The 14,984-nt window shown below is 40.0% G+C and overlaps 1 protein-coding gene across 5 annotated transcripts in view; it reads left to right on the forward strand.

The window, feature by feature from the left end:
• Nucleotides 1-343: 343 nt before the first annotated feature.
• PTPRZ1 (protein tyrosine phosphatase receptor type Z1) overlaps nt 344-14,984 on the forward strand; it is a 210,330-nt gene continuing 195,689 nt past the window's right edge. For 2 of the 5 annotated variants that reach the window (XM_025291412.3, XM_025291414.3), the window contains exon 1: nt 345-689. In XM_025291412.3, coding sequence (XP_025147197.3) covers nt 632-689 — 58 coding nt within the window. In that variant the 5' untranslated portion in view covers nt 345-631. Of the gene's footprint in view, nt 690-14,984 lie in introns of all 5 variants that reach the window. The other 3 variants (XM_006051535.4, XM_025291415.3, XM_025291413.3) reach the window with 2 other exon arrangements.

Raw genomic sequence — 14,984 nt, forward strand, 5'->3', positions numbered from 1 at the left:
TGGCTGCGCCGGACAATGGGAGTTGGGCTTCCTCTTCTCCAAAGGGATGAAGGAGTCTTAATGAAGAGGCATTTTCTCCGGCGAAGATTCTAAACCCCAGCGGGTTCCACAAACTCCGGGGCAGCGAAGCTTCTGGCACGGGGCGGAGGGAGGGGTGTCGCTCTGCTAATCGCCACTCTGGGACCCGGCCCCGGAGCCGCAGCCGCGCCCCTCCGCCCCCTGCGCGCCACCCTGCTCGGCCGCACGCTCCCAGCGGCGCGACGCCCCCTCCCGTGCCCGCGCCCCCGCCCCCGCCGCGCGCACAGCCCGGCCAGAGCGCGCACCCTGCACACAGGCGCTGCCGCGCTCCAAGCGCTCAGATCGCGGCCGCCGCCGGCCAGCGAGACCGAGTCTTGGACGCCCGACATGAGCCTCGGCTAGCGACTCCCCCGCCCGCGAGCACCGTGCATCCTCTCCTCGGTTATTTCTCTCCTTCTCTCTCACACACGCACAGACACACGCGCGCGCGCTCACACGCACTACCTCGCACCAGTCCATCCCCCGGAGGAGAAAACATTTCCTTGGCGCCCCCTCCCTCTTCATTCAGACCCGCAGAGGAGCCGCGCGGTGGGAACCCCCAGATCGTCTGGAAATGCTAATCCTAAAGCGCTTCCTCGCCTGTATTCAGCTCCTCTGTGTTTGCCGCCTGGGTGAGTGATAACATTAACATTTCCCCTCCGGGATCGTCTGGGACACGGGTCGGGGGTTTTCAGAACCTTCGGTACTTCCTGCCGCGCCGCCATCTAGTAGGGAGGACAGAGGGACGGCGGACTGGGGCGCCCACCGCGGTGGTCGCGGCGGCACGGCGGGTGTCAGTGACGCGGGAGGATGCGCCCCCTTCCCACCTCGCACCTCCGCTGCGGTCCACCTGCGAGCAGGAATGGTGCTCCCGCCGCCGAGAGGGGGCTTGCCCATCGCGCTCCCTGTCCTCGCAGCTCGTCTCTCTCCTCTTTGCAAAGTGTAGAAAGAGCCTCTTCGATACACATTTTAAAAAAAGATAAATACAGCCGTGCTGCGGGGCTACGTAGGGTATAGCATTCTTGCTGTTAAGTTCACGCTATGGATATTTGGGGGTTGAATGAGAAATACACGTGTCTGTTGCGAATTAAACACACGCACGCACACACAAACACCCGAAAGGTAGTAACAGGAGCAGGCACCAACCTGACTTTTCGGTGTTTTTCTGTACTTTTAATTTCGTCACATTCAAGTCTGGGCATTACTTTAAAAAAAAATTTTTTTTTTAATCAAGATTTCCATCAACGTTCTGCCACTGTTGCCAACGTCAGATAGATAGGTTGATAGTTATTGGGATTCATCTTAAACCCACCACCTTCCAGGTTACACCTTTAATATTGAAACTGCCTTCTGAAAAAGCCAGGTAGAATATTTACCTGGAATGCAGATCCAAGTGTTCCTAGCATTTTCTGCGAGAATTATAAAACTAGATTTTTGTATTCTGTTAACGAAATGTCTTTTTTCCTTCATGAAGATGTTCTATTATGATGGAATATAATAGGTTTGGAGGCATTAACCTGAAAGGTAGAAGATGTACCCCTGTTTGTGAGTACCAGTACTTGACTTTTTTTTCAGTTAGAGGATCCTAATTTGTTTTCTAGATTGCTCACAATGAAATAGATATTAACCTATGTTTTTCACCCAAGAGATGGTGCTGCTCTTGGCATGGTAATCTTTACAAAAAGAAATAATTTCCATGTTCTAACTAATGGGAATTGCATTGTAAATATGGTGATAGTTGCCAATAGCATGCCAGATACATGGACATGATTTAAATTCTAAAAGCTTTAGGAAAGTGCTCAGGGATGATGTGATGCACATGGTTGACATTTCAAGACTTGCAGGGAATCTGGTCCTGGTTTTCTCTAAAACCATACAATTGATTCTGGTGAGGGGAAGACATTTTTTGAAAGGGCTGCGGTCATCGAATGCACACCTGTTGAATTTACGTTTCTGTTATAGGTCTGTGTTAACAATAAAGCTAGATTCTCCTGGTACTTAAAATCTCTCTGTAATATAAAAATAAACCAGAGAATATTTATTTGTATGCCACCTAAACCACATGCCCTGAGTATATTGTGAAGTTTTATTTATTTATTTATTTTTTAATTTTATTTTATTTTTAAACTTTACAAAATTGTATTAGTTATGCTAAATATCATAATGAGTCCGCCACAGGTATACATGTGTTGCATGGCATAATTCATCTTTTTAAATTGTTGAGTTCAGTGGGTATTAGTATATTCACAAAGTTGTGCAGCCTTCCTCATCTACTTATAAAACATTGTAATCAGCCCCCAAAGAAACTTCCATGAACAGTCATTCCTCGTTCTCTCTGACCCTAGCTCTGGCAATCACTAATCTACTTTCTTTTTCTATGGATGTGTCTATTCTGAGCATTTATATAAATAGGACCTTATGATATGTGACCTCTGGTGTCTGGCTTCATTCACATAGCATAGTGTTTTCAAGATTCATTCATGTTGTAGCATGTATGAGTACTTCATTCCCTTTTGTGGCTGAATCCTATTGCATTTCAATACACCATGTTTTGCAAAGGCTTTTCTCAGTAAAGCATTATTAGTAGTAGCCTGTTGCTTGGTGTTTATAGATTTCAGCTTATTGTACATTTTCTTTAATGCTTTGATGATATAAAATTTAACTGGAAAGAATTAAATGAGTTATTTAAGAATATCACACGTTTATGTGATGATATTGAATGTGAGCTTGCATTAGAACTCAATGAGTTTTTTGAGAGGGGCAGGTAAATACTTTCATATCCCTTCCCACTTTAACAAAGTTGGTGTTTTACATTGTTGCTTACATGGCTTTGGGGCCATGGCTACCTTAGATGGAATGAATATTTGATCTCAGGATAACACATTTTGAAAAACGAGAGCACGTTATCTACAAATAAGTTTGGTCTCCACTTCAATTATTTTCCTCTCAGCGTCCACTAGCGAATTTGTGGATGTGTTTTATTACTCATCTTCAGAGTCTTTGGAGCCAATGAGAGGACTGGCATGTGTAGTATATGCTCAAGAAGGTCCACCCACTGAGACTTGCTGTGCAGGTTGACGGCTCCAATCCTTACCATTATCCAGAACAAGATGTAGAATTCATAAGGTGTTCATTGTTAGCAATTTAGAATGTCATAATGACCTTATCCAGAGAAGGCAATGGCACCCCACTCCAGTACTCTTGCCTGAAAAATCCTATGGACAGAGGAGCCTGGTAGGCTGCAGTCCACGGGGTTGCTGAGGGTCAGACATGACTGAGCAACTTCACTTTCACTTTTCACTTTCATGCATTGGAGAAGGAAATGGCAACCCACTCCAGTGTTCTTGCCTGGAGAATCCCAGGGACGGGAGAGCCTGGTGGGCTCCTGTCTACGTGGTCACACAGAGTCGGACACGACTGAAGTGATGACTTAGGAACAATGACCTTAGCACTTTTTGTCTCCAAAATATCCTGATATTTTGACTTGGACATAGGGACCAATTGCTAATTTTAAATAACTCTCCAAACAGAAAACTCTTCATCAGATTATTTGGAGTAAAACGAATTCTTTCTTTCGAAATTACTACTAGAGATCATTTTAGTTCAGATGGTAAAGAATCTGCCTGCAATGTAGGAGACCCAGGTTTGATCCCTGGGTCAAGAAGATCCCTTGGAGAAGGGAATGGCTACCATCTCCAGTATTCTTGCCTGGAGAATCCTATGGACAGAGGAGCCTGGCGGGCTACAGTCAGTCCATGGGATCGCAAAGAGTTGGACACGACTGAGCAACACTTTCACTTTTCATGGATTTTGGGGGGGAGGGGGAGTAAGTGGGGGCGTTAAAACTATCTGTGAGTTCATCTATTTGTATAATCATATCAAGATTGGCCTGAGGCCTCAAATGTTTTTGCCAAAATTAGTTAGATCACAGTTCTTAAACTTTAGGGTACATCAGAGTCACCAGGAGAGCTTGTTAGAGCACACATTGTGGGGGCCCACCCCGAAGAGTTTCTGATTCAGTAGGTCTGGGGTGGGGCCGAGTATCTCAATGTCTAACAAATCCCCATGATATACAGGTGCTACCGGTTCAGGTCCACACTTTGACAACTGCAGAGCCAGTTTGACATTTAAATGTCCGTAAAGTTTCTGGACTATTAACAGTTTTTCACTGTGGACTTGATTTCTGATACCTGACAATATTATTTTTTAAAAAATCACATGAGGAACACAATATGTAATGTTATTCAACTGAAGATGATTCTTTATCCAAGAGGCAGAAAATAAAGATGACTCCAAGTTAATTCCCTAAGTGAATTTGGACCTTCTCTAAAATAATTGAGAGGTTTTCTATGAGGTGGAGAACTAATGTAATGATTGTATAACTATTATTTAATTATGACCCACCAAACAGGTAATGGGAAAATCTACAGTCGCTTCCTGTAAGGAGGCTTAACTATGAGTCATGGAGGAGAAGTAGGTATGTGAGGAGCGTTTTAAGGAGGAATAGTTTCTTTCAACTAATGAGAATTCAGAATCTTTGAATTAAATGAGTTATAGCCGTGCAAGGTACACTAAACTAAAATGTTTAAATAGTACTGTTAAATTTGAATCAAATTCTGAACTTTTACGTCATGTATTACTGCTTTAAGGGCCACATTAACTACAAATTATACCCAGTTCCTCTGCAAGAATTAATTGCTTAATTTATCTTGAGTGTGAAATCAGTACAATCCAGTATGTTGTGGCTCTCAGCTTGGTCTATTTATCTTCGGAAGACAGATTGTAACCAGGGACAGAAGATATTCATGCCTTTCCTCTCCCAATAATAACTAGTCTCCATTCAAAAAATTAATTACTTTTGATTTGCAGAGTAGCAATTTTCTTTATTTCATCTCTCTCTCCTTTTTATGTAGACTAGAGACTATTCACTTATGTTCACATGTCTGCACTAGACGTTTGGGAACTTGCTGATAATTTTATGTTGTGGGAATTTTGCTTCTGGCAAAAATACAGATTTTTCTGGAAGCATGAACTGCATTTCTTCATTCCGCTGACTCTGAGGAGATTTGAGTTTTGTCTTACCTGGTAGCGTTGCTTGACCACTGACTTGCCAACTGTTTAGACTGTTGTATGGAAATGAACCTCCCTCCTTCAGGACAAGAGGAAGAGTTTGATTGAGAAGATGAGCTTGTGTTTTAGTTCTGTTTACCATGTACTCAGAGCTTGCCAGGTGCAGACCCAGTGCTGAACAAGTTACATAGATTTGCTCATTTCACTCTTCCCCAAACTTTTTCAGATAGGTGTTTCATTTTACACATCTTTCAACTGAGAGAACTGAAGCACAGAGAAGTCAGATGACTTACCAAATGTCACACAGCCTGTCTCAGTCTGTGTGTTCTAACTCTCAAGTGTGAGACTCCTTTCATTCCTGGGAGATCAGCTTGCTGTTTGGAATTTACTAATTCATTTCATATAAGAGGTGATGCTACATTTCACGTTCCCATTTACTTTCTTGCAGATCTCCATTCATGACTTTTTCCATGTGCTCCCATATTACTTTCTCTCTCTCTCTTTTTTTTTAGAAGGCATACTTTATCATTTCTAATGTACCATTGGAAAGTTTTGACAAATGCATGTAGTCAGGTAACAACCACCATGATCCAAATATGGAAATTCCCATCCATACTGTTTTATTTATTTTAATATTTATTTATTTTTGCTTGCATCGGGTCTTAGTTGCAGCAAGTGGGCTTCTCCTTCATTGCAGTCACTTAGTTGCCCTGCAGAATGTGGTATCTTAGTTCCCTAACCAGGGGTTGAACCCACGTCCCTTGCATTGGACAGTGGATTCTTAATCACTGGACCACCAGGGAACTCCCCATACTATTTTAACTACTCCTCCATTGCAAGTTTCCTAAGTGCCCGACATCTGGTAGGCACTGATAATTAAGCAGCACATCAGTGTCCAAAGTCCTAATACTCATTACCTTCAGTCCAGCTGATCTGAATCAGTCCCCACATTGAACACCTCCTTTAAGTCTCACTTTGAAGATATTTTCTTCTTTTAGAACTAGTTGAGAATAAGTCTTCCAAAAATCTCTCTTAATGTGTTAAATATCTTAACTTTAAAATTTTTTAAGTGTTGCCCACTTCACGAAGTGAGAATGATAAAAGTCAGAACCAGTTTTAACGAGACATAGGTACTTCCGATTGTACTTTAACTTTTAATGTCTTTTTGGGAGTAATTCCTGGCAGCAGCCACAAGTTACAAAAGGAAATCAGTTTTTATCTGAGTTTGTAATTCTTTGGAGGCGTGTATAACATCCATACAGGTATTAAGGGAAAAATTATTTGATCATATGGCACAGTCCTAAAACACTTCTATTTTGGAACTGTGCTGTGCAGTGCCATGGCCACTAGGCATAAGTGGCTGTTTAATTTGAAATTTATTGAAATGCATTGATTCAGTCCCTCATTCACACCAGCCCCATTTCAAGTGCTTAGTTGGCATATGTAACTAGTGACTGCTGCATGGGGCAGTGCCACACAGAGAATATTTCTGTCTCTGCAGAAAGTCTATTAAACAGCGCTGCTTTAGAATCAAAAGTTGATCAAGTATTCGCTGCTTTAGAATCAAAAGTTCATAAAGTATGATTGATAGTACTGATGAAAAGTCAACTCAGCTAAAAAGACTCCTAGAGTCATTAAAATTATTTGAAATATAGACATGTTGATTATTTTTGGCCTGTGCTGTGTCAGCCATACAGAAATCAGAGAGACATTCTGGTGGCTGGAAATAGAGCAGCCATAGATGAAGGAAGTTAAAGGGCCACTTTGTGGCCTTTATGGACTGGTTACTGGGAGAGAAAGAGATGAGCTGATGTCCCAGGAGTGAGAGCTCCCACAACTCCTTTTCTACATTTGTTCTAACATTCACTGTGTTGCTTTGCATGCCTCTGCCTGTCTCCCCTAGACAAGCTAGACAAGCTTCTTGAGAGCAAAGACTGTATTTCATTTGCCCTTTGACTTAGCTTTCTTGGACTTAGCACCTGTAATAGGTGCTTAATAAATCTTTAATGCAGAAGGTCATAGAGAGACAGTACTGTGAGGCTTCTTAGTAGTAGCTTTTTGCTGTTGAGATCAGCCAGTTTCCTCTGGCATTTCCTTCTTTTTGATTCTGATTTCAATTTGAAGTTAGGTCAGCCTTGATCTTTAGCCGTCCATCTTTAACGCCACTCCTGGCACCAGACCTTCCTTTTCTTTGGTTCTCCCAGAAATGCACCTAAGCATCACCTAGATCCTGACACTATCTGTGAATAAGAAATATAGCCCCCATGACAGATGCTGCAGGTGTAGTGGCAGAAGCAATTTTGAGTGAGCATTTAATTCTAGGTGAGTTGGCAGCAATGAAGCTTGGATATGTCCTGGGAGCAGGGCATCAAGCCAGTGTGTGTATGCTCACATGCTTACCTGTTAGGGAGACAGGGCAGTGGGGGTGAGGGATGGTCAGTAGTCAGTAATGAAAAATGCAGTATCTTCATCACGTGAAGACAGTATTCTTAGTCAATCAGAAACCATCATGTTGGATGAAGTCTTCTCTGGTCAAGCTGGCCGTAAGAGGTAGTGGCCCAAGTCAGTTCTGGAATGCAGATCAATGACAGGAAGTGCAGTCACCTTGTGTCAATATTCGTGCTTTAGCAATCTGTCTGTTTTGTCATTAATCCCAGAGGTGATGTATTGCACCTAGTTCAGCCCTGCACAGAGCAGATATTCCACGAATATTTGAATTTAGTTGAATTCAAGTGGAACAGGGCATGAAAAGAGTTAGAAATTTTCACAAGAGTCAAAAACAGAAAAAGAGATTTGCACTTTGATTAGGATCTTTGCTGTATTTTCTTCTCACTCACCTTTTTTTTATTGGCTTCTATTTCCTTTATACCCTACTTCCTTTGAGCAAGAATTTAAAGGTGAAAAGAAATTCAACATAGCTCAGCACTGTGATAAAGAGTTTGATAGGAAGGAAATTGATACTATTTGATATCCTTATTTTAAAATATTTTTGATGTGTTAATATAATTTGGGGAATTTGGTAGTTAACGTAATTTTTAAATTATGTATTAACATTTCTTTCTGCCTAAAAATTCTAATATGTTAACATGGAAAGAGTGTCGTTTTTTTAATTGTTTCTGATACTTCCACACAGATATTAGAGTAAATGTGATTAATCAGAGTCCTGGTTAATGTGAACTTTCTGGTTTCATTCAATAAGCAAGTATTAATTTATGTACACATTGACAAAAGTAAATTTTTTACAAATTTCCTTGGAAATATTGTCTTTACATATTTGAAAAAAATGATTTATTAATTAGCAAGAAAGAAGGATTTTTTAGCAAGGATTTATTAATTAGCAAGAAAGAAGAAGGGCATAAACAGTGTCCACTGGTACCTTTCCATTCTTGGAGAATCGTTCTAGCCTTCTCCACTTAAGTTCACAATTTTTCTGTTCTTTGACCATCACTGACCAAACTGCTTATTTTTTGATGCCGAGAGTGCTAACGTATTTATTTAAAGATGGGTCTTCATACTAGACCTTTTGTTTGAGCTGGTTAACTTAGTAGCTTGAGTAGGAATAAACGAAAATGTTGCTGTTTAGAATGCCCTCTTTTTGCAGAGATCCTGGTCACCACTAGAGTCCCAGTTATGTGTTTGGAATAACAAAATGCTGGCCAGATAAAAGGAACTTTCTGGATTATCTCCTGGTTTTCAGTCACCTGGTCAGCAAATTAAAAATCATTTCTGTAATGACGTTTTTGCCCTTGCATTCTGACACTGCATCTTCTTGAATAGGACTCCTAAGTGTGGCAACTCACCTGGCACACAGAATTGTGCAGAATCTTGGTCTGTCTGTTGGAGTGCACTGCACACATGATCTCCTCATCATGTTTGTTTTGGTGTGATAGAAGGTTGATAACCCTTGGTCTAGGTCAGTGGTTCTCAGTCATGGCTGTACTTTGAAATTGTCTGGTGTTAACGGGTCGAATGTTTATTTTCCCCCAACAGTCTTCTTATGTTGAAGGCCTAACCCCTCAGTATGATGGTATTTGGAGGTGGGACCTTGGAGAGATCATTTGTTTTAAATGACATCATGAAAGTGGAATCCCGTTGATGAGATTAAGGCCCTCATAAGAAATAAGAGACCAGAGCGCTTTCTTTCTACCTAATGTGAACACGGAGAGAAGGCAGCTGTCTGTAAGCCAGGAAAAGCACTTTCTCCATGAACCAAATCTTCTAGCCCCTCGTACTTGGATTGCTCAGTCTCCAAAACTGTAAGAAATAAATGTTTAAACCATCCAATCTATGGTATTTTTATAGCAGCCTGAGCTGACTGTATACCAGGGGAACTTTGAAAACATACTGATGTCTGGGCCCTACCCTGGATCAAGTACATGTGTGAGTGTGGGCCCCAGACATGAGTATTGTCTTAAAACTCCCCAGGTAGATTACAGAGTATGGCCAGTGTTTAAAATGACAGATCTGGGTCAACCTCGTGATACTACTGAATCTTAGTTCATTTTTCTTAAGGTAGATATGTTGGCAAGTTTCATGCCATCCTAAAACAAAGGTAGTGCCACAGGACAAAGGCCCTGGAAAACTTCCCATCCCTCCCCCCTCTTCTTAAGGCAGTTTCAGTTTCAGAGTAACCCTAGGCGGAGGAGTATGGACTATAGTGGTTGACCTCATAGTCTTTGAAGTCCAGAGGAACTTCAAGAGGCCAGACAGTCTTGGAGTTGGTCCAGAGATTCAAGTCTGTCAGCAGATGGGAGGATTACTGAACCACTTGGAGATGGGAGACTCAGATGCATTTATCAGGACATGGACACATAATATTGTTTGTTTTGTCAATAATACGTATTCTTACTGTTTAATTGAGTTGTTTGTTTTCTTTCTCCATGCATAATTTGTTAAATCAGAGTTATTGTTTTCTTTTATCTAGTAGATACAAAATCTAGCTGTATCTTTTCGTTTCAACAATTTATTTTGTGGGTGTGTTTTTTATATTACCTTTTCATTATTTGCCAGGTCTAGGCTGTTTGTTTTTACCATATTTAAAAAGCACTAATAACCCCATTTTAAAGTTAACAAAGAACATTTTTAGATGGTCCAAATAACTGTTTTAATATTTTTAATCATTAAATGACTAAATGGTGAGAACACAAGCACATATCAATTCATTGAATCTTTATTGAGCACACTGTTTGTGATAAATATTCTCCTAGAGAGAATATTCCTCTAGCATCTGTTAAACCTTTGGAAGAGAGAAAGATCCATACATAAGTAGCTCTCATACTTGGCAGAGTTTGTAGAATATGAAAGTATGAGTTGTGTGGGAGTGTAGGCTAAACTCACCTCTGGGAACAATTCTAAGAGGAGACGGGGTTGGATGGAGATCCTGAAGGGTGAAAGGATAGGTCTTCAAGGGTCACTGTTTGGGAGGGTATTAGTGGTAAAAAGGATGGCATGCACAGAAGCATGGAATGAAAATGATAACGTGGTGTTTTGAGGGAGGAACAAATTGGGAAGGGTGCGTATTAGTTTCAAATGGTAGGTAGGATTTTGGAATTTATTCCATATATGAGGTGGAGCTATTGAAGCATTTTGAGCAGTGGAATGACTCGAGTAGATCTCCTTCTTTTAGGAAGATGACTTCAGTATATCAGTGTAGGGTGGATTGATGCAGAGTGAGACTGGGAATCAGGAAGCTCAGGTAAAAGACTGTTACCCTGTGTAATAGTGGAAATGTGATAGATCATTTGGAAGTATAATAATACCCTCCTCTTTATATGGTAATTTAATGTTTAAAAGTATTTCAAATACATTGCCTCCTATGATATGTGTCATTGGTATGATGGCTTGGACTTGATGTCATTCTTACTCTGGAGAGCAAGTCTTTGGTGGTCCTTGGTGGAATGTCCTCCCTGGAAAGGTGAAGATGTAGCTAGGACCGTTTAAAGTCAGAGAAATATCAGGGAAGGAAAAATGGAGGCAGCAAACACATACAGTTCTGCAGAGTTTGATAATTGGAAGAAAGAGACATAGAGGAAGATAGTGTGAAGACTGCTTATTTATTGACTAGTAGAACAACAAATTGGTTACCTCAAGACAGAGGAATTGATGGTAAACATTTCCTCAGAACTGATTAACTCAGTGCCTTGAGAAGTAATAAGAAGAAATAGTGCTGCTAAAAACGATCTATTTTTATTGATTTTAGTCACAACTCTTAAAAAAGCTTTTTTTTTTTTTTTAAGGATAGGAGGGATTTGAGTATATTCATGGTGTCAGGTTAACTTTAGTGTCTTATCAAAACACTCTACTTCATTCACCTTTAAAATCCTTGTGTTTGTCCTTTTTAAAATGAGCACAGGTACATTGTGACATTTCAGTCAGCTGTCTGCCAGTAAGTAGGCTTTCTTAATATCCATGATTTCAGATTACTTGAAGGCTATCATATTCCTATCACATAAGCTAATACCTTTGTATACTGCTGGCAGCTTGTGTTTTACATAAACACTGCAGTGGAAAAATGATCCAGAAAATAGTCTTCCTAGAATTTGTTTTAAAGTTGATTTTAGCAATTTTTTTCTTTCAAATCATGAAAGATGGAATAGGATTTTATCTATTGTATATCTCTTAAGATGTATTAAGAATGCATGAAGTGGTAAATTAATGAATCATGAAGTTTCAGAAAAGGATAAAATGGCAGCTATCAAGGATAGAAATGTAAGCATATTTTCCTTGTGTAATGAAAAAATACAGCTATATTATGTTGTATGAGTTGAATGCAAGGCTTTTGTATTTAAGATGTATGGCTAAATGAATTAATGAGTAATATTTGGGTATGGTCAAGTTTCCTTGGCTTTCAGAGTGGGGAAATGACATTTAGTATATATATTTATATAATACTTTAGTATATATAAATATAAGTATATATGCATATATTATGTATTGTGTGTGTGTGCATGCTCAGTTGCTCAGTCACGCCTGACTCCTTGTGACTGCATGGACTGTAGCCCGCCAGGCTCCTCTGTCCATGGAATTTTCCAGGCAAGAATACCGGAGTGAGTCGCCACTTCCTACTCCGGGGATCTTCCCTACCCAGGGGTCAAACCCAGGTGTCTTGAGTCTCTGGCATTGGCAGGTGGATTCTTTGCCACTGCACCACCTGGGAAGCCATATATTGTGTAGATATGCATATACACATGATAAATAAATATGGATATATACTATACACACACACACACATGCATGTTTTATTGCTTCTCAAAACTGATACTGACTTATTAAGCATTCAAAGATGACATCTTTGGGAAAAATCATTAAGTATAGTGAAAGGAATTGTCCAGGATATTTTAAGCCTGACTTTTCCTTCATCCTGTGTAAAGAAAGGAGAGGAAGAAGGTCTGTCTTTTCCTGTGACCTGAATACAGTGCTGTTCTCCAAACGGGTTGAGTCCGGTTGTGATCAGTGGAACTCATTTCACCAACCTCGCTGAACAGCCACTGTGTGCTTATCGCTGTGCTTGACTTCAGTATTTTTTCTCTTTGAGGAGTTAATCTGATTACAGATATAAAACATAACCTAGTGGGAGCATATTAGAATAGAGAATAATGAAATACATGTTAGATTGTATGAATCAGATTTTAAGTCTGTGAAAGTCATTTAAAAATACAAAATAAAGATGTGAATTCATTTTAAAAAACGTCTCTGTGAGCAGATGAGCAGCAGTTCCTCTTTTTTGAACATAGAGTATTTACTGTTTCATTCAGTAATTTTAAGCTTTTTTGGTGTCCTCTTCAATATTCTACCCTACCACATTTGAAATAAGTAGCAAAATATATAGGCAAAATGTGTGGGTTAAAACACTCTTGTATGTTCTCTTCAACATTACTTACTGCTGAGAAAATGTCACGTAATTGACATAGTTAAGTCTGTCCTGAGTTGAGGTTAACTTTCTGGTGGTGGCAGCTGCTGTTCTGTGACAAAGGTAAACACTTGGTGCTACAATTCAAAGAAAGAATTGATATGCATATGGTTCTTAGTTAAAAGTCTGTCAGAATGGGACAGGAACTTTGGACATAGATAGCAGTGCTGTCTGCTAAATGGATTCCTGGAAAGAAGCACAAAGAATGAAGTCATGTTTAATTAGCCAGTATGGCTAGTGCATGTTGTTCTGAAATCCGTTATGAAGCAGTACAACCTGGGCATCATCCATCCTGCAAGAGAATATCCCATAATGCTTCTCTCTTGCCTGTGGTTCCAACTTCTTTTCTTCCTAACTTTTCATTACATTTTAGTCATTTAGTATTCTTGGCAGAAGAGATCAAGAACACACAAGATGCTTCTTTGTTCCTCAATAGTTTATTCAGAATTTTACCCCAACCCTCTCCATCCCCCTCCAAAATGACTGAACATCTGTATGAAAGTATTCCGGTTCTATACTTCCCAGGAACTTTTCAAGGTGGCTGTTTTCTCCTCTTCTCCCCCTTTCCTCCCCCCTCTACTCCATGTTTTAAAATTAGAATTTTACAGCATCTATTTGAAAAAATAAAACAACTGTTAGTCTTTACAAACATGATGAGAGATTAAGTTATATTCAACAAAATGGCTTTCAAGCAAGTGAAGATAAGAAAATGTTTAGCCAAATCTCTCTGCTAATGATAATGGCATATAAACCCTTTTACTGGGAGAGGGGTTGGGTCTTTTCTGAATACTGGCAGAGAATGTGTACTTCCGCATAGTGAGTTTTCCCTTTTCAATACATGGGGAGTGCTGACTTTTTAAAACATGAGGCTTTGAGACTGTCATACACAGTCTGCTGAAGATTTGTTTGGGTGATTGCATTGCTGGAGAAAACTCACTGAAAGTAGGTCATCAAGAAAAGATTGATATAGACTTTTTGTGTGAAAGTAATTATGCTTGTTTATTGCATTCTGCTACATTCTAGTATGCCAGACTATGCAGTGCCAGTGAGAAAATATGTTCTCATCATCCCACTTAGGATTTGTAGTCTGCCGTTTAAGTTGCCGCTGATTGAACTTCTTAAGATTCTTATACCATACTCAATAACAAAGAATGAAAAGTTTTTGCATATTGCCTATGTTCTTGCAGCACCACCTATAAATTCCAGACACATATATTGGTTGATCAAAACATATCTGGAAAGTTCCACCATATTAAATCTCTCTCTCTCTCTCAGGCATGCATGCTTACACACACATAAATGCACACATATATGGGCCATGAAAATAGCAACAAACACATCTCTTATTAATTTAGTAAATCCTCACCAAAATGCATACAGTTCAATAAACACACTATAGTCATTACTTACATGACATAAATCATTGCTTGTCGAAGGCCAGTGTTAAAAAGGCCTTTTGCAAGTTTAGAAACTTGCATCACAGGAGAAAGATTTTCCTCTTACTACTGTGTTTCTATAATTCTCAGGAAGAAATCCTCCTGCATCTAACCTCAGTAATGAAACACAATATAGGAATGAGGGTTTCCATCCCTGGAAACCATTGAGAAAACAATAGAACAGATTTTGTGTTGTTTGTATTGTTCCTACTCATTTTGGGGAAAGACCCGTAGGTTCATGTAACTCTTGATGTCATATGGTGTCCTTAGGAAGACAAGCTGCTTCAAGACCTGAATTCAGGCTGCCTGTCCAGATTGTCCTGAACTTTCTCACCTGTAAGCCTTCATTTTGGCTCAGGGTTTTCCTTTTTCTTTGGTGGCTTGTGCCTGTCTGCATCCCTGGTTATTCTTCACCTCCACTGTGAAGCCTTCTCTGACATATCCCTGTTCTTGGGCAGAGACGGGGTACACATCACTCCCATTGTATTTTATTTGTTTTTGAGGCTCTCTCA

Source organism: Bubalus bubalis, chromosome 8 (assembly GCF_019923935.1).
Source record: "Bubalus bubalis isolate 160015118507 breed Murrah chromosome 8, NDDB_SH_1, whole genome shotgun sequence".
Classification (NCBI taxonomy): Eukaryota; Metazoa; Chordata; class Mammalia; order Artiodactyla; family Bovidae; genus Bubalus; species Bubalus bubalis.